The sequence below is a fragment of the Herpailurus yagouaroundi genome, unplaced genomic scaffold, assembly GCF_014898765.1.
Source record: "Herpailurus yagouaroundi ecotype Mexico unplaced genomic scaffold, PumYag 196, whole genome shotgun sequence".
NCBI lineage: Eukaryota > Metazoa > Chordata > Mammalia > Carnivora > Felidae > Herpailurus > Herpailurus yagouaroundi.
Window position 1 is genome coordinate 2,475,722 of NW_024412427.1, and position 21,421 is coordinate 2,497,142.

General features: G+C 48.9%; 1 protein-coding gene across 2 annotated transcripts in view; it reads left to right on the forward strand.

Moving 5' to 3' along the window:
• RIMS4 (regulating synaptic membrane exocytosis 4) overlaps positions 1 to 21,421 on the forward strand; it is a 63,973-nt gene that overhangs the window by 31,538 nt on the left and 11,014 nt on the right. Inside the window, exon 2 of one of the 2 annotated variants that reach the window (XM_040446964.1) lies at positions 9,250 to 9,391. In XM_040446964.1, coding sequence (XP_040302898.1) covers positions 9,250 to 9,391 — 142 coding nt within the window. The remainder of the gene's footprint in view (positions 1 to 9,249; positions 9,392 to 21,421) is intronic. The other variant, XM_040446965.1, reaches the window with a different exon arrangement.

Genomic DNA, 21,421 nt, shown 5'->3' on the forward strand with positions numbered 1-21,421 from the left:
AAATACTTATATGTCATTTACTAAACAGCACTTCCTATGTGCCAGACCCCGTTCTAAGTATTTTTTTTTTACCAAATATTAACTTATTTAATCCACATAAACATATTTTGAGGTGCATACCATTATTTTCTCTATTTCTTTGAATAGAAGGAAACCAAGATACAGAGAAGGTAAGTAACTTGCCCAGGATCACATTACCAATAAAGTGACCAGGGCCAGCTCTACAACTCAGGCCATGGTTTTAACCACTAGGCTTTGCTGCTTCCTGAACATGCTCCAGAAATAGTGGCAAATGGCTGTTCACTGTGAAAAGGGGCTGAGAGGTTGGCAGTTAAGAAACCTGAATTTTAATTTCAACATAGTCATTGACTCATGTCCCTCTGTAGACTTCAGTTGCCCCTCTACACAGGAAGACGTTAGTCTGGATGACCCAGAAGTTCCCTCCAAATGGAATCTTCTCTGATTTCAATGGAAGGCAGATTTTTACAGCTGCAGAGAGAAGAGCGGGAGGTAAAGAGCCCTCAGTCAGGGTTTGTGCTTCCCTGACCTGGTTTTGGAGACACAGCCAGAGGCAATATCAGGGCTAAGGAGGTCTGAGTGCCTGCATGCCACCTCAGCCTTGATTTTCAGATGAGTTTTAAGACGTGGGCAAGAAAGACATGTGAGGCTGAAGTCACTTAGGAATAGCTAAGCCAGGGAGAGGTTGACCATGGAGGAAGAAGAGGCAGCACCCTCCAGGGTATTTGTCTCAGAGGAACAAGAGGGCAGTAGCTGTGGGCAGGGGAAGCAGTGGGCTCAGGGGACATGGTATAGCTCTGATCCTAGTTTAAAATAACAGACTGACCCAGAGCTCTTGTGTCTAGGGAATTTCACAGACTATGATATGGACCCATAGTGGGCCATTCACAGAGACAAGATTACACTCTGGTCAGTGACATGATTAGGGGTTTTGCAACCTGGGGACCTGGATTAAGTCATATAACCTTTCTCAGCTTTGGGTTCCTCATCTAGAAGACAAAGCTGTAAAGATCCATCTTTGGTAAAATGTCAAAGTGGAGAATAGTTGTATTCTCTGTTTCCTCTTCCTCCCACCACCACAGTGCTGAAATCTCTAGCGGTTGAGAATATAAGATTGTTTTTCACACATACCTGGGTTTAAAGCCTAGCTCTGTCTTGTCTGGTATAACCTTGGACAAGTTCCTGATCTGTTCTGAGCTTGGTTCCTTTTTGTAAAATTAGGATAACAATTCTTGACTGTCAGAGTTATGGTTAAATTATCTATCTAGTGCCTGGCACAGGGTTAAGTGCTATAAATAATGGTATCTACACTAATAATTTATCATGATGATAAATCATTATGATAAATAAATCATTTTTATTATCCTGTTCCTTATGAATGCTTGATTTTGGGAAAAGGTACATTAAGCACATATGAGTGAAACTTACTTGTTTGCTTTATTGGAGAATTTGCATTTTTCTTGGGGATGCATCCTAAAAATAAAGCCAATTCAATTAAGCACTATTAGTGGGGATAGGCAATGTTGGGTGCTGTCCTAGGTGCTGAAGGGTAGTAAGTGACGAATGAGCTTACACTGTAGATGCAGATATCAGCTAGATTGAGTGAGGACTGTGTTTCCAGGTTCAGTGGAGTAGGTACACCAGTAGTGAAGATGAAGTTCTCCTAGGACTCAGGGAGTCTGATCAGGGAAATCTTTGTGGAAGATATGGCATTTGAATCCTGTGGTAAAGTTTAGTGAATTTAGTTGAGTGGTTCATGAGAAACATGGTTATTGGCATTAGAAAGACCTGGCTTTGAATTCCAGCTCTGTCATTAGTAGGTGTGTGTGTCCTTGGGAAAGTTCCTTAATTTTCTGGATTCTCATTTTCTTCTCCTGTAAAATGGGGCAGTAACTTTTTCACTCATAGTTTATTGTGACCTTTAGATGATGCCCACTTAAAACATGTGGCATAACGTCAGACACAATGGTAATCATCATCATCATCATCATCATCATCATCATCATCATCATCTTTATCAAGTGATTGCAGTATGCCATCGCCCACCTAGGACATCCCAAGGATTAAATGTTTGTATCATTACATTACCTAATTGTTATATTTACTCTTTGCAACAGCCCTAAGAGTTTGGTGAGTGCCGAATAACTCTATAGGTATTATTTAAAGCTTATCTCTAGAGAATGGTTAGAATTTTAATAGGGCAGGTGAGCAAGGGAGGAAAGTAAAGGAGAGAAAACCAAGATGAGGACGTTACTGAGGATGTACCTAAAGTAATGAGGCGCCCAGCTGGGCTGGGGTGGGAAGATTGTGAGGGAGACCAGTAGCAGATGGGCTGGGAATCTGATAATGGAGTCTTGAATGCCTGGTTGCAAAGGTTGAACCTAATTTGGCAGGCAACGGGGAGCCATTCTCAGGTTTTAAATAGGATCATGGCATGATTGAAGCTGTGATTTATTTATAAATTTAGGTTTTGCCTTCATTTACATTATAGAATTAATACATTTAACTATAAAAAATTCAAGAGACATAGACACATACAAAAGAGAAATAAAACTTTCCCAACGTGCTGGTTGGAGTGTGAATTGGTACAACTATTTTGGCAAATCATTTGGCAGCTGAAAAAATTCTTGCCCTATGACCCAGCAGTTCTGTTCCTAGGTATATGTCCGAGATGCATGTGTGAATCTTCCCTAAAGGCCAAGTGCCGAAATAATCATAGCAGCATTATTTCTAATAGCCCTATGTTGGAAAAAAATACTAAACAGTACAGTGGATGAATAGATTGTGGTATATTCATACAGTGGAATACTATATAGCAGTGATAATAAGCCATCTACAACTACACACAACATGAGTGGGCCTTACACAGTCAACATAACACCGAGCAGAAGAAGCCGGTCCACCCCACCCAAAAAAACGGCCTTCTCTATTTATAAAGTTCAAAAAACAGGCAAAACTAATATCTGGTGTTAGAGATCAGGATAGTGGCTACCCTTGTGGAGTGAGAGAGACCAGAAGACATCACAGTGGGCTTTGGGGGTCCCTGCAGTGCTCTGTTTCTTTATCTGGGTGCTGATTATACAAGTATGTTTGCTTTGTGGAAGTTCATCAAACTGTACACTTTGGGTTTGTGCACTTTTCTGTATAGATCTTACAGTACTTAGATTTAAAAGTTCCAGAAACACATCTTTCAAGCCCCTCCTCTAACAGTTATTCCCCATTAACAGTTTGGTACATATCCTCCCAGATTTCCTCCCAAATATATATGAGCTATCTATAGCTTTACAAAAATGGTATTATGATTTACATAGTGTCCTGCAACATACTTTGTTAACAGTATGTTGAGGCAGTTTTTCTGTGTCACTGTATGTGTAGATCTAGATGATGTTTTTAAGATTTTATTTTTAAGCCATCTCTACACCCAACGCGGGGCTCAAACTCACAATCCTGAGATCAAGAATCACATGCTCTACCAACTGAGCCAGCCAGTCACCCCTAGATGATTCTTTCTAACTATTTCACAGTATTTTATTGTGCAGATATATCATTTAATAAACCGGTCCCCTGTTCGTGGATGGTTAATTCCAGCATTTCGTTGGTGTAAATAATACATGGGGAACCTCTTCATGCATATCTTTATGTACTTTTGTGACTTTTTGTGTAGAATAAATGAGTAGGAGTGGAGTATCTTTGTCTGAAGTGGTAATTTAAGATAGTTAATCTGTTAATGGCTTGTTGGGTGGGTGAGTTGGAAGCAGGGAGACCAGTTAGGGGGCTGTTGACGTAGTATAGACTTGAGATAATCACAGTGGTTGGCTGTGAAAATGGACAAGAAAGGGAAGAGATAAGAGATATTACAGGGAAAGACCTTATAAGACCTGCCATTTGATGAGAGAGGAGGAAAAGTCACAGAGGTCCTGAGGTGGTTCTGGGTCTGGGTGGCTGAGTTGATTGGGGGAGGTGGGACCAGGGATGGGTTTAGTTTTGGCCAGGTTGCATTCAAGGATCCTGCTCAACATCCAGGTAGCGATGCTCAGAATACAGTTGGAAATATTGCTGTGAACAGAGTTAAAGGCTACAGGTTGAGGGTGGGATTCATTTGCATAGGGTAGTGCTGAGGTTGTGGGAGGGGATTGAAATTGACAGGGGGCAGAGTGAGAGAGAGAGAGAGAGAGAGAGAGAGAGAGAGAGAGAGAGAACCCAAGGACTGAATGGTGAGGGCCTCACATATAGGGATGGAAGCAGCAGTCAGAGAGACTGGAGGAGATTCATAAAATTTACTATCAAGGAAGCCAAAGAAGAGATCTGAAGTGGCTGTTGTTCAAAGGATGAAGTAATCAGTAGCCTACGTTAGTCTCCCTCCCACTGGCCCCCCCCAATGGGTGCTGTCATTACATCTTGTACTTGGTCTTCAAAGCATTTAACACACTTGTGATTAGTCAATGTGATCATCTGTTAAGTGTCCAACACCCCCTCTGAACTCTGAGCTCTGTGGAGGCAAGGACCGCCACTCCCATCATACTCCCTCCTGTCTCCAGCATCAGGCACGGTGTTTGGCACACAGTGGTGTTGGTACCCCAAGCTGTTGCTGCCTTCTGGCAGGGCTCCAGCTGTTCACACTCCACACCACTATCCCTGCTCTGCACAGGTTGAGAGAAGAGGCACTTAGGACCCTGTGGGAGAAAATTCAAGCTGCTCAGTTCAAGTTTTGGGTGCAGCAAGTGTGAGTGGGTAGCCAGAAGTGGGTCATCCAAATTCCCATTTATTTGTACATTACAGTAGCCAGCCACAGTTGGTGCCCAAAGCTTACAGCACTCAAACTCCAGGCCTCTCCAATGGGTCGTTTGTGATGACCATGGACAAGGTAGCCTGTCATTTGCCCCCCTTAACCATCCCTTTGGAAAGCATGCCCTTCTCCATGCCTGCATTCATTATGCAGCAGCTCTTTTTATCACCACATTCATGAAGGAAATGGTCTTTCCACTGTGATGCTGGACCCCACCAGTGCAAGGACTTCTGAACTTTGACTTTCTTAGGCTGCTAGTCAAGGCAGGTGTCTTAGGTCAGATTTCCCCAAAAAGGACCGTGAGATAAGATTCGTGTGCAAGTGATGGAAATGCCCCCACAGGAGACCTGGAAGCAGGAAGCATGCAGGGATGTGGAGTCAGGCAGAGCCCACAGAGGGCAGCTTCAACCCCTCCCACAGTGTTCCTCTGGAGCCTGTTATGCCTCAGAGTTGTTCTGACCTGAAGCAAAGGACCGGAGTGAGGGTTCATTCTCCTGTTCCATTTGGTCTTTGATTAAGGGGATCACAGGTCATAAACCCCCAGGCACTTCTGCCTCTGTCTGTGTGGGGGAAACATGGGCTCAGTAGCCCAAAGGAAGACCGAGCAAACACAAAAGTTGGCAGGTGGTGGCTTTCAGAAACCAGTGTAGAGGGGCCTCACAGAGGTGGGATGAAGGGAGATCTGTGAGATGTAGGTGGTGCTTCAACATCGTCTGCTACCACGGCTCAAGCCAGGCTCTGTTTCTGGGACCCAGTGGACCCAAAGCAGAGGCTGAAGTTCCTGTCTTGCACCGGTGCGTGCTTTATCAGTGGAGACCAGCACTTAGAAGCACGTTTCGCATCTTCATGAAGGCTTCCCACTGAGCACAAAGGCTGTCAGTAAATGTTGAGTGAGTGGAAGTGCCATATTTCAGGAGCTGGGGGCTGAGGTAAGGCCCTTGTACTTAGTCATGAGCAGTCACTGGAGACTGGTTTAGTAAGCTGTGTGAATGGAGTGGAAGCCACACTGCAAGAGATGACAGTGTGTGGTTGTCTGTGTTCTCTGAAGGAGTTTGTTGGTTGAAGGGGGTGGTGGAAGAAGTGAAGCCTCGAGCAGACTTGCAGGAGGAATGGAAAGAGCCAGAAGATGTAGAGGTGGCAGAATCAAGGCCCAGAGAGGACAAATGGTAAGAGGAGGAGTTCTTGGAGAGGGTGGGAGGAGGTGGGATGAGGAGAACAGGTGGTTGATCAGCCTTGGCCAGGAGAAGGGTTACCCCTGCCTCCCAGAGAGGAGGGGAGGGGTGAGGGGCATGTTGAAAGGTCTAAGGATGGTGAAATTTGGAAGTGAGAAAGAGCAAGTCAAAGAGACACATTCTTTCAGCAAAGTGGGAGAAAGGTCATTTGTTGGGGTGATGGGGTTATGGGGTGGGAAGTGTGAAAGCATTGTCACAGTCCCTTTGGGGACCTTGACTGAGTCACCAAGGGATGGCCATCTAACCCATGAGGTTAGATGGACATTGTTGGTGTGGTTGGGTACCTGATTGGGGACTCCCATGGTGGAGATGGTGGCAGGTTGGAGGAAAATGCGAGATAGTTGGCATGAGCATATTTGGGGAGTGTCTGCAGTCATGTGGCCATTTTTGTTTTGTACCTACTGTGTGCCAGGCTCTGTGGTAGATGTTCAACTGCTCCACAGGGTTCAACTGCTACCTGACTCACCCAAGGTCTAGCAACTAGTGTGTGCAGAACGGAATTCTATGCCTGCTCCATCTGATTGCAAAACCAGCCTCACCGAGGCTCATACAGGGTACTGGATGTGAAATGCTTTGGTGCTACAGAATGCCACAGCACGTGAAGCACGCCTTACCAAACTTCCTCCTTAGCCCCTGTGGGGACTGAGTTGTTGTGTCATGCTTTGGTTCTTCCTCTTCCAGGAGAAATGTGTCAGACCCTGGTGGGTGGGGGAACGAACCAGTGTGGTGCTCTAGAATAGGGCTCAGTGGGGAGGTGGAAAGCCCAGGCAGGTGTCTGTAGCCTGCCTGCAGGGTTCCGGGTTGTGGGTTTGCATCCCCAGTGTGAGGGAGTGGGGTTTGTCCCTGGACATAAGTCTGCACTGTGTGTATGTGCGGTGGGGGACATCTCTCTGTGCTTGTGAGTGTGCATGTGTGTGTTTCTGAATCTTACCCTATCTTAGCACCTGCTATGCACAGAAACACAGAAATGGTTGGGTGGGATGCAGGTACAGCTTAGGGAAAGAACAAATTGTGGAATGAAGGGAAGCACAGAGACAGGGACACATGTGTTCAGAAACACCCAGGTGATACACACCCAGAAATGCACAGCATCAGTTTCTCTGTGTGCTTTTGTGAGTGGGTTGCCATATACTTCTTATGGATGTACATCTGTGTGACTGGCACATACCCATTTAGTCTCAGAAACACAGAATGGTAGGTATATGGAGACTCATGGAAACACACAAATACAAACACTCAGACATACATTAACACACTGTCTTTGCACGTATATTCCTGTGTTTGTGTTACTGTGTGTTGAGTGTGTGGACATCTGTGCGCCTGAATAATGCAGATACATGTGGGAGACAAACGTGGGCACACACTCTGAGAAACACACAGTGTGTGTGTGTGTGTGTGTGTGTGTGTGTGTGTGTGTGTGTGTCTTTTAAAGTCAAGGAGGAAAGGAGAAGGGATGCCACGAGGCGGCCACCAGGAGGCGTCCTGGCCTTGCTCTGTCTCCTGGCATGCAGACCTGAGTCCCCCTACCTCTTGCCAAGCAGAATGATGGGATTTGGGTGGCACTGCTTCCCTGCAGTGGGTTGGTCAGCAGGCACTGAGAAAGCCCCTGAGGTGTACGAACTCATCCCAGACTTTGTAGAGACATGGGGAAGATCCCCCTAAAGATCTATCCCCACCTCCAGCAAACCCACAGTGCCTACAGGGAGGCAGGAGTTGTAAAGCTTACCCTGATCACCAGGCTGTGGAGCATGGAACAAAGAGACTCTCCTGGGGTCAATTCCTGGCACTGTTGTTCCCCATCCCCCCCATCCACCTTTCTAAGTCTTGATGGGTGTGGACAAGTGGCTTAACCTCTGTGTCTAGTGTCCTTGATGCTAACATGAGAGAGCAGACCCATCTCCTCACGGGTGGTTGAGGAGGAAGACCACTCTCAAGGCACACATTTGTTCATCCAGCAGTTATTGAGCACCTACTGTGGCTGGATCCTCTTCTCAACCCCAGGGCTTCGATAGTCAACAAAGCAAAGCAAAGCACCGTGTCCTGATGGAGTTCACCCTCTGCGGGAAGGAAGCTGGTCAATAAATCAACAATGTACAACATATCTGGGGTGGTGTTAGAAAGAAAGCCAAAGCAGGATGATAGGACAGAGAGGGGCAGGGGGTGTGAGGGGCCAGGAAATAGTCAAGGAAGGTCTTGGATAAGGTGATTGATTGCAGAGTGGAAGCAAAGGAGTGAGCTACTGGCAGAGGAGGAGATGTTTGAGGGGAGCGAGTAGCAAGGGCAGAGGGCCATTTGTCATAATAAGCCTGTTCTCCCATTTTACAGTTGAGGAAATTGATGCACAGGGCGGATGAGTGATTTGCCCAGACTCTCACAGCCAGTGAGAAAGAGATCCAGGTTTGAAGCTGGACAGTCTGGTTTCAGAGCCAGTGGTCTAAATCAGTGTCCTCAATCAGGGGTGACTTGCCTCACGCCCAGGGGACATTTGGCAGTGTCTGGAGACATTTTTGGTTGCCACAACTGGACTGGAGGGTGCTACTAGCATCTAGTAGGTAGAGGCCAGGGATACTGATAGACCTTCTACAATGCACAGGAAGCCCCTGACAACACCACTGTATGCCATCTAAATTGCCAGTTGTACTGAGATGCAAAACCTGGTCCAAATCCATGCAAAGCACTCAACAGAGTATGGCATGTAGTAGGTGCTCAATAAATAGGAGCTGAAGGGGCACCTGGGTGGTCAAGTGTCCTACTCTTGGTTATGGCTCAGGTCATGATCTCATGGTTCATGAAATTGAGCCGCGTGTCAGGCTCCATGCTAACAACTCGGAGCCTCCTTGGGATTCTCTCTCTACCCTCTTTCTCTCTGCCCTTCCCCTTGCAAAAGAAATAAACTCTAAAAAAACAGTAGCTGAAGAGGAAGAGGAGAAATGATTTGTAGAAAGTTGCAGGGGAGAGATGGATTCAAGGAAGAAAAAGTACCTGTAAATGAATCCGTTAGTTAACGTGACTCATGTGACACTGCTTGTTGGGTGGGTATGAAGGGCATGGCTGCCCCAGGAAGGGGGGTACAGGTGGGGCAGGTGGTAGGAATTTGATGGTCTGGGGGTGGGGGCCGACACCAGCCACTGTAACACTAACCAGATGACTTGTCTCTCTGTCCCCTTCCCATCCTGTGTCTCTTTCCCCATCTCTCTTGGCCTCTCTGCCCAGAAGGGGACAGCCGGAGGCTGAAGGGGGCCATCCAGAGGAGCACGGAGACCGGCCTGGCAGTGGAGATGCCCAGCCGGACACTGCGCCAGGCCAGCCACGAGTCCATCGAGGACAGCATGAATAGCTACGGCTCCGAGGGCAAGTGAGTGTGGGGCCGGCCTGCTGCCAGCTCTCCTGGCTCTCGAGAGCCCTGTGGCGTGGGGCGGGCAGGGCTGAGCGACCCCGTCCAGGAGCCCTGGGTCAGCCTCAGGCTGGTTGGGGCACTGTCTCAGCACTCCTGGTAGTCCAGAAGGGGGGTGATAAACAAGGAGCCCCAGTGGTGGAGCAGCGTGGAGCAGATTCCGGGGCCCAACTGCCCACTGGCTGCGTGATCCTGGGCAAGTCCCCTCTCTGCACCTCAGTTCCCTCATCTGTAAAATGGGGTGCTCGTACCAGCCTCAGAGGGGTGTTGTGAGGATTCAGCGGGTTAGTATTTACAGAGAGCACAGGACGGTGTTGGCACACGAGTGCCACATGTGAGTGCTGGGAAATAAGGGGGTGGAGAGGGGTCTTATTATGAGTGTTACTGTGTCATCTTCACTTTCTTAGTTTCTTAAATCACAAGTGGTTTTTAAAAATACGTATTACTGCTTGTTAAGAAGTTTCACAAACATCGAGTCATAGAACATTGGGTATGACTCCCTCCTTGCCAGCACCTCTCTCCCCTGATGCATCAGAATCACTGGGCACTTGCTCCCCATACGGGTTGCAGGGGCCTGTGCCCAGAATCAGGGTCTCTGGGAGTGGAGCTCAGGAACTCCATTTTCTAAAGGCTCCCTGGGGGAGGACTAATCTTTCCCCAGGACATTCTCCTGTCTGCAGCAATTATGGACCTCTTTGAGAATTTTGGGAAAGTTGTTGGCATGCACATGCCCCCTAACACACACACACACACACACACACACACACACACACACACAGACCTATATCCTCTTTTCATACCTGTAAGGGGTTCCCAGATTCCCCTAAAGCCCATCTGTGGATCCCTAGCAATGAAACTTTGCTCCAGAGTGATGATCAGCGTACCCAGAGAGGTCCAGGAACCTGTTCTGGGCACACAGCACATTAACAGGTGTGGAACTCATGAGTCCTGACTCCCAGTGGGGACTCATTCCATGGCAACACACTGCTTTCTTGTCTTAGCCATCCTCAGCTGGGGAAGGGTAAAGTTGTGCCAACCAGTACAGCGGACACGAGGCACGTGGCTATTTAAATGTAAATTAATTAAAATTGAATAAAGTGAAATAATATCTTTTTCCATCACACTGGCCATATTTCAGGTGCACAGCAACATGTGTCCAGAGGCAGCCGTTTGGGACCATGCAGATATAGAGCCTCTCTGTCCTCAGAGACCATTCCACTGGACAGCACGGGCTAAGTGGCTTGTCCGAGGGCAGGGCAGGGCAGGGGCTTGGCCACCACCTCCTGCTCTCCTCTCATTTCTGACGCTGCCTCCCAGCTGGGGGTTCCTGCTGGCTGGAGGCCTTCCCACCCCCAGCCCCTCCTAAACTGGGCATCTCCGGCCTCTGTGAATGGCCTTGCCTTGGCAGATGCTGCCGTTCCACCCACCTCCTAGGGAGGCTTTCCGGAGGGCGAGGAGAGGAGGAGGACCGGCGGAAGGGAGGGGAAGAGGAGGAGGAGGAAGGGAACAAATGTTTTCTTTAACCTGAGAAACTTGGCAAGGCAGCCAAACTTGGAGGAAGATATTCTAGGCATCTGGGTAGTAGTGGGTCTCTGCTGAGTTTCAGGGGGTCAGGTTTGGGTCCTAGTCCCTGGCTCTGCCACTGACCCCCAGGTGGCCTTGAGCACATCTCTCAGCCTCTTACGCTTCAAGTCAAGACTCTGGAGTCAAACTTTCCTGGTTTGTGCTTCATTTCTCCTTCTTTAAAAAAAAAAAAATAGTTATTTATTTTTGGGAGAGCACAAGCGGGGGAGGGGCAGAGAGAGCGGGACAGAGGATCTGAAGCAGCCTCTGCGCTGACAGGCTGACGGGTCACGAGCCTGATGTGGGGCTTGAACTTACGAACCACAAGATGGTAGCCTGAGCTGAAGTCGGACGCTCAGCCGACTGAGCCACCCGGGTGCCTCTCTTATTTCTGCTTTTTCATAGGTGTGTGACTTTGGTGAAGTTACTTTACTTCTTTGAGCCCAGTTTCTTCATCTATGGAAAGGGGACAATGATAGTATAGACCACTAAAAGAGTTGTGGTATGGATTAAATGAATTAACACATGTGCAAGCGCTTAGAACAGTGACTGGTACGTAGCATGCACTATTAGTCTATTATTATTGTCTATGATTATTGTTGTTGGTTGTTGATTCAGCCCCTGTTAATTGGGTATTTTGCTCCTTGTGGCCAGTTGCGTCCTAACGGATACAGGGAGCCACCCCCGATGCAATCATGTCTGTAAGTACTTAGCACAGAGCAAGTATGGGGTTGATGTTGGCTGTGATGGTTTTGATTATCAAAAAGTCTGGGGTGGATATCGTGAACCCAGCTGAGGAAGGATTAGGTGGGTTGGAGGATGCAGGTTCCGGCAGAGGGGAGACTCTTGCCCTCCAGAGAGGGTCTGAGTCTTGATGGAACCCGGCCAGGTTCTACTGCTCCACCTGACACCTGGGCCAGGAAGGGACCTAGAAAGAACAGGTGGGGGCATGGAGCTGTGGTCGGCCTCCTCCTTGTTCTGGAGGTATTTTGGGTGCTGGTGGGACCCAGATGCCAGGCTCTGAAATAGGAGGGGGTGTGACTGTCCTCCCCTTGGGCTCCTGCCAGCCCAGCTGAGGCTTACGAGGAGCCAGTGTGCTTGAGCTGCCCCCGTGAGCCTGCGGCCCCTGGCGCTGCTGGGTCCGTCTGCCCGTGCGCTGGATCACTGGGCATGTGTATTTCTGCAAGTGGCCGCGGGGGGTTTTATTTTGGCAGTGATGATCGAGTACCTACAGTGTGCTAGGGCCGGGCACCTGGGACACCCTGCCTGCACTGACCAAGCAGTTATCAGTGAAGTGAGAGCTGCAAAAGACGGGCATAGAGAACTTGGAAAGCACTGCCTCCTAGCCAGGTCTCTGGGCTGGGGAAGGGGTGCATGTGGGTGGGGCCATTCTGTCAGCGAAGATCCTTGGGCTCCAGGTTGCACGATATTAGCTGACAGTGACGTCAGCACTCGCTGTGCAAAGTGTGGCCCACAGTCCAGCTGCATCAGGGTCCCCTGGGAGTGTGTTAGAAATGCAGCTTCTCAGGCTCCACCCCAGACCCACTGAATCAGAATCTGAATTTTTACAAGATCTCCAGCTGGGTCGTGTGCACATGAAGCTTGAGAAGCCCTGGCTTAGTGGTAATAATGTTCTAGAGCTAACCCTTATGGAGCACTTGTTCTGGGCAGGCACCGGGCGAAGTGCTTTTACGTATAACAGCTCATTTAATCCTCACGACAACCTGATGATACTGAGACTGTTCATGTCCCCCATTTTACGGACGAGGAAAAGGAAGCCAAAAGGGTTAATTAACTTGCTCAAGGTCACTCAGCCAGTAAGTTGTTTTAAATGCCAGCCTTCAAATCTAAGCTTTGGAGTCTGCCCTTAACCTTTACACTTGACTCTTTCCCTTACTTAATGGTTGCATCTATCAAGATTTCTGGAGGTGGACGCTTCTAGGGTGGTTTGGTGGCTCAATGAATCCCTTCATCTTTTCCCTGCCTGGGTCTCAGCGTGTCGGACCAATCCTGGTGTATCTCCTGGGGAAGGGCTTTCCTTCCCTGGGCCCCGTTCTGCCTCAATGAAAATTGGAGTTCTCTGTGTCAAGGGTGGAAGGGAACAGCTGTGGGTTTGGCAGAGTCAAGCTTCCCACCTTCCCCTCCAGGAGGCCCATCTCTCCCAGATAAAGGGCAGGGGCTCAAGCCCCCTGAGAAAGGGCCATGAGAATAGTGCCTCCCCAGACACCCCTGAATCCTGAGATACTCCCTGGTGACTGTCTGCTTTAGTTTGGGTTCCCCAGAACCAGGCCTGAGAAATGGATTTGAGTCCAAGTAGTTCAGTTGGGAGATGGTTCCAGAAAACCATGGCAGAGGAGCACGTGAGAGAAGCAAAGCAGGCATGCAGGAGCATGTGCTTTCAGAAGCGAGCTGGGGTGCCTGGGCGACTCAGTCGGTTAAGCACCAGACTTCAACTCAGGTCATGGTCTCACGGTTCATGGGTTCGAGCCCTACATCAGGCTCCGTGCTGACAGCTCAGAGCCTGGAGCCTGCTTCAGATTCTGTGTCTCCCTCTCTCTCTGTTCCTCCCCTGCTCGCGCTCTGTCTCTCGCTCTCAAAAATAAATAAACATTAAAAAAAATTAAGAAACGAGCTGCCACCACAGGCAACCAGAGCTTGATCCTGAAGGGGACTCTGGCAGTCAGGGGGACCGTGCACCCCAAAGCTAACCCCGGGAGGAGCAGGTGAGGGGAGCTAAATATTCATTCTTGACTCTGGTCACTTACTGTTTGGTGGCTGCTTTCAGTTAACTCTCCTGCCCTCCCTGCAGCAGAGTGAGCTTTTAGGGCCAGAGGAACACAGGTCCTGACTGTTAGAGGTTGGTGAGCACTGATGTGGCAAGGGTTGGAAGATGTGGGGGTCCGGGTGAACAGAGCCTGCTGTCTGAGCCCACAGCACTACCGCCTCCTGGCTGCCCAAACCAGAAGCCTGGGGTTCTCCCAGGCAGCTTCACCGCTTGTGTTCCATATCCAACCCATCACTGGGCTCTTCCATTTTATTCCTAACTATCTTTGACTCATCCATTTCTCTCCCTCCCACCCCCCTGGCGAGGCCACTCATCACTCCTGTGGGGATGTATGCAAGACTCCCTTTTGGTCTAAACTCCATAGTCTGTCACTCAGCACTTACTTCCGCTGATCTCTGCCAGCCTCTTCCCGGCCTCACTGTGCCCCCTGCTCCAGACCCCTGAACCTCTGTCTCCTCTCCAGGTCTCTGCTTCCTCTACCTGCACTGCCTTTCCTACCTCTATTCCCCCTCCACCCTCTGACTCATTCCTCCTCCAGATCGCAGCTAAGAACTGGCGCATACGCTTCATCTCCGGTGCCAGCTTCGGTTAATTGATAGTGGCTCCCTGGAATGCTGTGTGGAGAACGATTCCGGAGCCCGTTCTAGCCTCGGCAGGAATGCTGAGGTCGATTAGCAATGTCTGCCCCGGGTGTGGGCAGGGGAGGCGGAACATCGAGGTCTGCCATGCCTCTGGCTGTCTCAGCGGCTTCCACAGCCTGATCTCCCCCACCACAGCACCCTCCACTCTGCCATAATTGTCACACGTGTGTCTGTGTATCTGAGTTCAGTGCCTGCCCAGCACTGCCCTACGGGTGATATTTAGCGCATTTTGGTAGATAGTGGATAGGTACTGCGGGCAGAAGCACACCCACATTTCACTCCTTCCTGCACCTCCCCAGCCTCCATCACTCAGAATCGGGGGCCCGGCATCCTCTCTCAAAGCTGGCTCCCAGAGCCCCGCCTGCTCCTTCCCTGTGTCCCGCACTGTTCTAAGGCGTCTGGGTCATCAACATCCAGCTCCCTGGGTGTCTGGATCACTGTGCCCAGAGCCCTGGAAAGCAGACTGTGAGCTGATGGCATGGCCAATGCACCTGGGCTCAGGGTCACATTTTGCCAAGGCTGTTTCCCTAGTCACCAAAGGCCCAGGAGACCTGGTGGGTGGTTGGAACCCCCTTTCTCTTCCCCACTTCTGCTATTTAACAGAGTCATTGTGCCTGAAGGACAAACCAGCACTGGATATGGCTGTGGGCTAGGAGACAGGGGGACATGTTTTGTTCTGCTTTATAAGCACTAGTATTTATGGAACATTTGACTGTGCCAGATTTGGTTCTGGGTTTATGTCATTTGGTACTTACAACAGCACTGAGGGGTATCCTATGGTTTTTTCGTGCTTCACCAAAAAGGAAACCCAGGCTTTCTGAGAGGTGAAGAATGTGTCTCTACAGCTAGTGGATGGGGGGGGGGGGGTTCAGGATTCAAATGCAGGCCTGCTTGACCCCAGGGCTTGCAGTGCAAGCCCCTGTGCTCTGCTCTGGTCAAGGTGAAGGTTTCCTCAGGGCACACAGAGTAGCACAGCAGAGTAGTTAAGAAGATGCACTCTGCAGTCAGACTGCCACTTCCTAGCAGAGTGATCTTGGTTGGGTTATGTAACATTTCTGTGCCTTGGTTTCTCCTTCGGTTATCTATTTGATACGTGAATCAAATCCCTGGCTTCATGCCTGTGAGCTGCACTCATGTGCTTGGGGGCAGGTTTGGAATTGGAAATGTCTTGAATACTTGAGAAGCCAGAGTGGGGATTGCGGATTCTGTGTGTCCTTGCATACAGTCAATTCTGCTACAACGCTTGTTTTGAAAACATGAATTTGTTCCAACACAGTTGAAGTATTAGGGAATAATTTGAGTGCAGTACAGATTTCGCCTTTGCTCAGGTGCGTTTCATCCATGGGACACACTAGGGGAACGCAGAAAACTGCCCCTACACGGGAATACATAAGACACACGGCCAGCAGCTCCCTGCTTCCCACAGCTCCTGGCTGGTGTTCTGTCCACACCCGGCGTCCCACTTCAGAAAGCCCTGCTCCGCCAGGCACGGTAATTCACCGGCTGCCATCCCTCTGACACTCGTTTCCACAAGCAGACTTTAGGTTATCTCCTAGGTACAGCGCTGTATTTGTTTTGGTATTTATGCATTTCTTAACCTTTTAATGTGTATAAAGACTGTGCTACCACTTTTACTATGTTCCTGTCTTTTTTTTTTTTCTTTTTGTGGATGTGATACTGATGTAGTATTTGGGTGTTGTGCCCTTAATTAACCCTGTTTTCCCCATAAGCTTATTTTTTATTGAAGCATTTTGCACTGCAGAGTGATTTTCAGGAATGTATATTCTGTGTTACAGCAGAACTGGCTGTAGTGTAGGCTCACCAGTCTGTGGGAGGGTAGATGGATGGGTGGAAACAGGGGGGCAGACAGTGAATGGAAGAGAACCCATAAACTACTAAGACCTTTCAGAACCGCATAACCCATAATCACCAGGAGGGCTGTGCAGCCTTTTAATTTCGGATGCAACTGAGACAGGTGATCCATCTGGAAAAGAGAAGAGTCACTCCCCAAATAACCCAATTACTTCTTGAACTGTCAAGAGCACAGAAAATCCAGGGTCCAAACTGAGCTCAAAGGTTAATAATAAAAGACAAATGGGTTTCAGCTCCCCAAACGAAACTAATGAGAGTTGAAATGCAGGCAATCTTATTTCACCATTAACACAAAAATAAAAGCCCAGTGGAACACGGATTGTAATCCTGTTTCAGGCCTGTGCCTGCACCCGCGTGGCTCACATGTGTCCCCAGGAGAAACCAGCTACTGCAGCCCTCCCCCCAACCCCCACTACCCCCTAGTTGGCCTGGGCTTGGTCTCAGGCATCCAGATGCTACACTTCCAGACAGGCTGGGACTCAGAAGTGCCATGAAAATGCCATGAAGAGGGGCGCCTGGGTGGCGCAGTCGGTTAAGCGTCCGACTTCAGCCAGGTCACGATCTCGCGGTCCGCGAGTTCGAGCCCCGCGTCGGGCTCTGGGCTGATGGCTCAGAGCCTGGAGCCTGTTTCCGATTCTGTGTCTCCCTCTCTCTCTGCCCCTCCCCCGTTCATGCTCTGTCTCTCTCTGTCCCCAAAAAAATACATAAACGTTGAAAAAAAAATTTAAAAAAAAATGCCATGAAGAGGGAGAAGAGGCTCTCCCAGGCCAGGCGGCAGGGACCAGATTTTATTCACTCAGCACATACTGTGTTGTCAGGTCCTGTACTGAGCACCTTGCTTGTGTTACCTCACTGACTCTTCCCAGCAACTCAGTAAGGCAATTATAGTTGATCTGCATTTCATAGATGAGGAAATAGCAGCTCGGAGAAGTTACAAAACTCACCCCAGGTTGCACAGCACTGGAATCCAAGGTCTGTATTATGCCAAAGTCCAGTCTTAGCCACCATACTTTCCAAGTTTTAGACCAGCTGAAAGGTTTGGCAGTGAACATTTACTGAGTTCCTACTGCATACAGGCATGGTCTAAGTAGTAGCATGTGTATGGTATTTAACTCAGCAGGCTCTTTCCCACCCCCTTGAGAGTGGCTCCCATGAGCAGAGATTTTTGAAGCATTTAAAATGGGTACAGCACAGGCACCTGCCGAAGGAATGGCCGCACACTGTCCAAGAGGTAGGTAGGTGTGGTCCTGAGTGCAGATGAGAAGATTCAGGCACAGAGACACCAGCCGCTTGCCAGAGATCACACAGCAGGCAGGTGACCAGTGAGTAGAACCAGCTCTGACTTTGTGTCCCCTGCCTTTTATCCTCTTCCAGGGAAGAACCCGAGGTGGAGTGGGGTCCCTGATACAGTTGGTCCTCAGGCCAGCAGGGACCCGTCACCACTTGCTTCTTCCATCCTCCAGCCCCATGGAGGATGTGATAACCCATTCAGGGTTTCTGGGGCGTCTGCCTGGTTCCTTGGCAGCTGGCGAGGCACCCTGGGATGGGAAATCAGGCAGCCGCCCAGATATTATAAACAATTACTGCTAATTACCAGGCCTGCCAGTTCCCCATTGTCTGTTCGCAATCCCATCAGGAACTGAGGAGCAGACGATGATGATGTTGGAGGGAACTTTCAATTTCAGGCTGCAGAAGCCTCTCTCTGCCTGGGAGGCTGGGCCCTACGGTGACTTGGAACCCAAGAGGCACCGCTGTTTCTTGGGCTTTTGGAGCCCAGACCCTCCTTACAGAATGGAGCCTGGACCCCACAGATGGCCAGGAGCATGGGTTGGAAAAGAGGGCTGTGGAGGAAGGCCCATGTCCTCAGTTGTGAGGAAGTCTGGGTCTTAGCTTTGGTGCTGTTAATTAAGGATCTTTGCAGGAATAATAGATACACATTTCTATCCCTAGATATTTAAGTTTCTCCCATACTTTCTCCATGAGGCTGTTGCATAATTGCTGAGATAATAGATTCAGAAGCTGGACTGCTTGGATTCAGTACTCCTCTGCCTCTGTTTTGGTTTGGCCCTCTCTTGGGTACAGCAGGAACATATGCTTCTCTCCGGCATGGAGGGACACACACACAGCCTCAGACACAGGTTCACTTGACAAGACACCAGGCAGCCATTTCTGCAAAGCGTCATGTTCATTTCTCAGCTCCACCCAGTAGGAAGAATAGGCACAAGGCCCCTCTGCTTTCAGATTCTCCAGGCCTGTGTGGGGTTTTTTGTCATCGCTCAGCACCACCAGCCCAGCCCAGGGACCCAGATCTTACCCGCGGACCCTCTTGTCCTCCCTGACTCCCTCTGCTCTCTCAGCCTGGGGAGTTGTTTGTTTGTTTATTGGGGGTGGTGGTGCAGGACCGCGTGGTTTGCGCGCATCCTCCTGTTTCTTCTTGGATTTGAAACTCAACAGCCAAGAATATGCTTATTGTCTGCCTTCTACTGGGTCATCACTTGTCTGAGGCTCCTGCCTGAATGGAAGAAGGTGGAGGGATGGTAGGAAATCACGAAAAGGAAAAACACTCAGGCTGCAATGTCAAATTATTATCCTGCCGTCAACCCTGCCAATAGCTTAAGTAAAAACAGAAGGCACTGTCATGCCACTCAGGTGTCTCACATGGTCGAGGGCAGAGCTTGGGCAGCCTGGATTGGGGGGCTAGTTTGGGGCTCCTGGTGAGGGCTACGCACAGGACTCAGTTCTCAGGACTTTCAGTCTCTGGGCTTCTCTGTCTTGTTTCCAAGAGGGAGTTTTTGTTTGACTGAGCTTGGGTCAGATGTCTAAGCCGTGGATCCATCAGTTTTGGCCAGGGGTCAAGGTCACTGTATTTGTTTAAGCAGTGCCAGTTGCCATAACCAGACTCTTTAATCAATGACTTCATGCAAACGTTCGTTTCTTGTTCATGCAAATTTCAATGCTGGTGTTTCTGGTCGTTGGGCCCAGGCTCCCTTTTTCTTAGGGCTTCTGATGTGGGGGGGAGGGGAGAGAGAGAAGATCATATGTTTTTTTTTTTTTTTTCTAATTGTGGTTAAAATACACATGATGCCAGTTTACCATCATAACAGTTGGGGGGTTTTCTGAAGTATAATTGACACAATGTTACATTAGTTCAGGTGTGCAACATGGTGATACATCGGTACCATCTGTCCCCATACAGCAGCGCTGTTACGGTATCACTGACTGAAGGCCCTATGCTGTGCCTTTCATCCCGGTGACTTACGGTGACTTACTCACTCCACAGCTGGAAGCCTGGGGCTCCCCCTCCCCTTCATCCCTCATCGAAACAGATTTCAAGTGTGTGGGTCAGTGGCGTTAAGTACAGTCACACTGCTGTGCACCCGTCACTGCCATCCACCCCCAGAACTCTACATCTTGTTAAAGTGAACTCTGACCCATAAAACATTAACTCTTCATTCTCCCCTCCCCCCCAGCCCCTGGCGACCATCGTTCTGTCTCTGAAATTGCCCTAATACCTCTTGTATTGGAATCACATAGTGCTTATCCTTTTGTGACTGGCTGATTTCATTCAGTGTAACATCTTCAAGGTTCAGCCCTGTTGTGAACGTGTCACAGCTTCTTTCCTTGTTCGGGCGGAATAATATTCCATTGTATGTACAGACAGTTCCTCCATCGATGGACACCTTCGGAGTGTTGCAAACGATGCTTCTATGAACATGGGTGTACAAATGTGTCTCAGAAGCCCTGCTTTCACTTTTTTTGGCATATGCCCAGAAGTGGAATTGTTGGATCATATGGTAATTCTATTTTTAATTTTTTTGAGGAACTGCCATCCTGTTTTACATAGCGGCTGTACCATTTTACATTCCCACCAACAGTGCAACGGGTTCCAATTTCTCCACATCCTTGCCAACACTTGTTATTTTGTTTTCTTAATTTTATTTTGTTTTTGATAGTAGCCATTTTAATGGGTGTGAGATGGTGTCCTGTGAGCCCTGACAGTTTTTTGTTTTTGTTTTTGTTTTATTTTTGGCATGCAGGAGTCTGACTTATGCTTTGATTGCTAAGGCATTCATTTTAAAGAGGCAAACAAATTGCCAGCCACACAAAGAGCCAGGCCAGCTCCCCCTCCCCCGAAACTGAGGTTCTTTTGTTTTAGAGATTTGGGTTGATTTAGAGATCTTGGTTGATTTCAGTAACTATTTGGGCTACTTGTCTGTTCTCTTCGCATTCTTTAAATTCCCACTCTTGTGTTTTAAATTCACCAATAAAGAGCATGCCCTGAGACCCTAGGCCCCCACCCTTGAACTCAATAAACGCAGAACCCCTGATCTGTGCACTCTCTCGTGCCCCCCTTCCCATGATCTTGCTGTGTAGACCCCATGTGTGCGGTGTGGTTTTCCAGGTCTTGTAGGTTATAAGCCTTTATTTTTTCAAAGTTTCCTGGTGGTTGATGGCGGAAGGGCATCGTGCAATCATAATAAGAACCACAAGGGTTGGTCCAGTCGTTACATTGGTTTGGAGAGGGGAGATGTCTGTGGGAAGCTCACGGCTCCTGGTGAGTGCCCCAGGCATTTCTAGCCTTTGGCATTACTACCGATAGGCTTAGACTGGCACAGGACAGATGGCATGTGGGAGGTTTTTATAGGTTAGGCCTGGAAGTGGCCTGTATCCCTTCAGCTCACATTGGCCACACTTGGTTGCAAGGCTGAGCAATGGATTGAGCTGTCTGTCCGGGAGGAAGAGATGAGAACAACATTCACCGCACTCAGAAATGCATACTGGGGCACATGGGGGGCTCAGTTGATTGAGCGTCCCACTCTGATTTTGGCTCAGGTCACGATCCTAGGGTTGTGGGATTGAGCCCAATGTCGGGCCCTGTGCTGGACGTGGAGCCTGCTTGGGATTCTTTCTTTCTCTCTCCTTCTGCCCCTCTCCCCTGCATATTCTCTCTCTCTCTCTCTGTCTCTCTCTCTCTCTCTCTGTGTCAAATAAAAAGAAAATATTTAAAAGAATGTTAAAAAGAGAGAAAGAGAAAGAAAGAAAGAAAGAAAGAAAGAAAGAAAGAAAGAAAGAAGAAAGAAAGAAAGAAAGAAAGAAAGAAAGAAAGAAAGAAAGAAAGAAAGAAAGAAA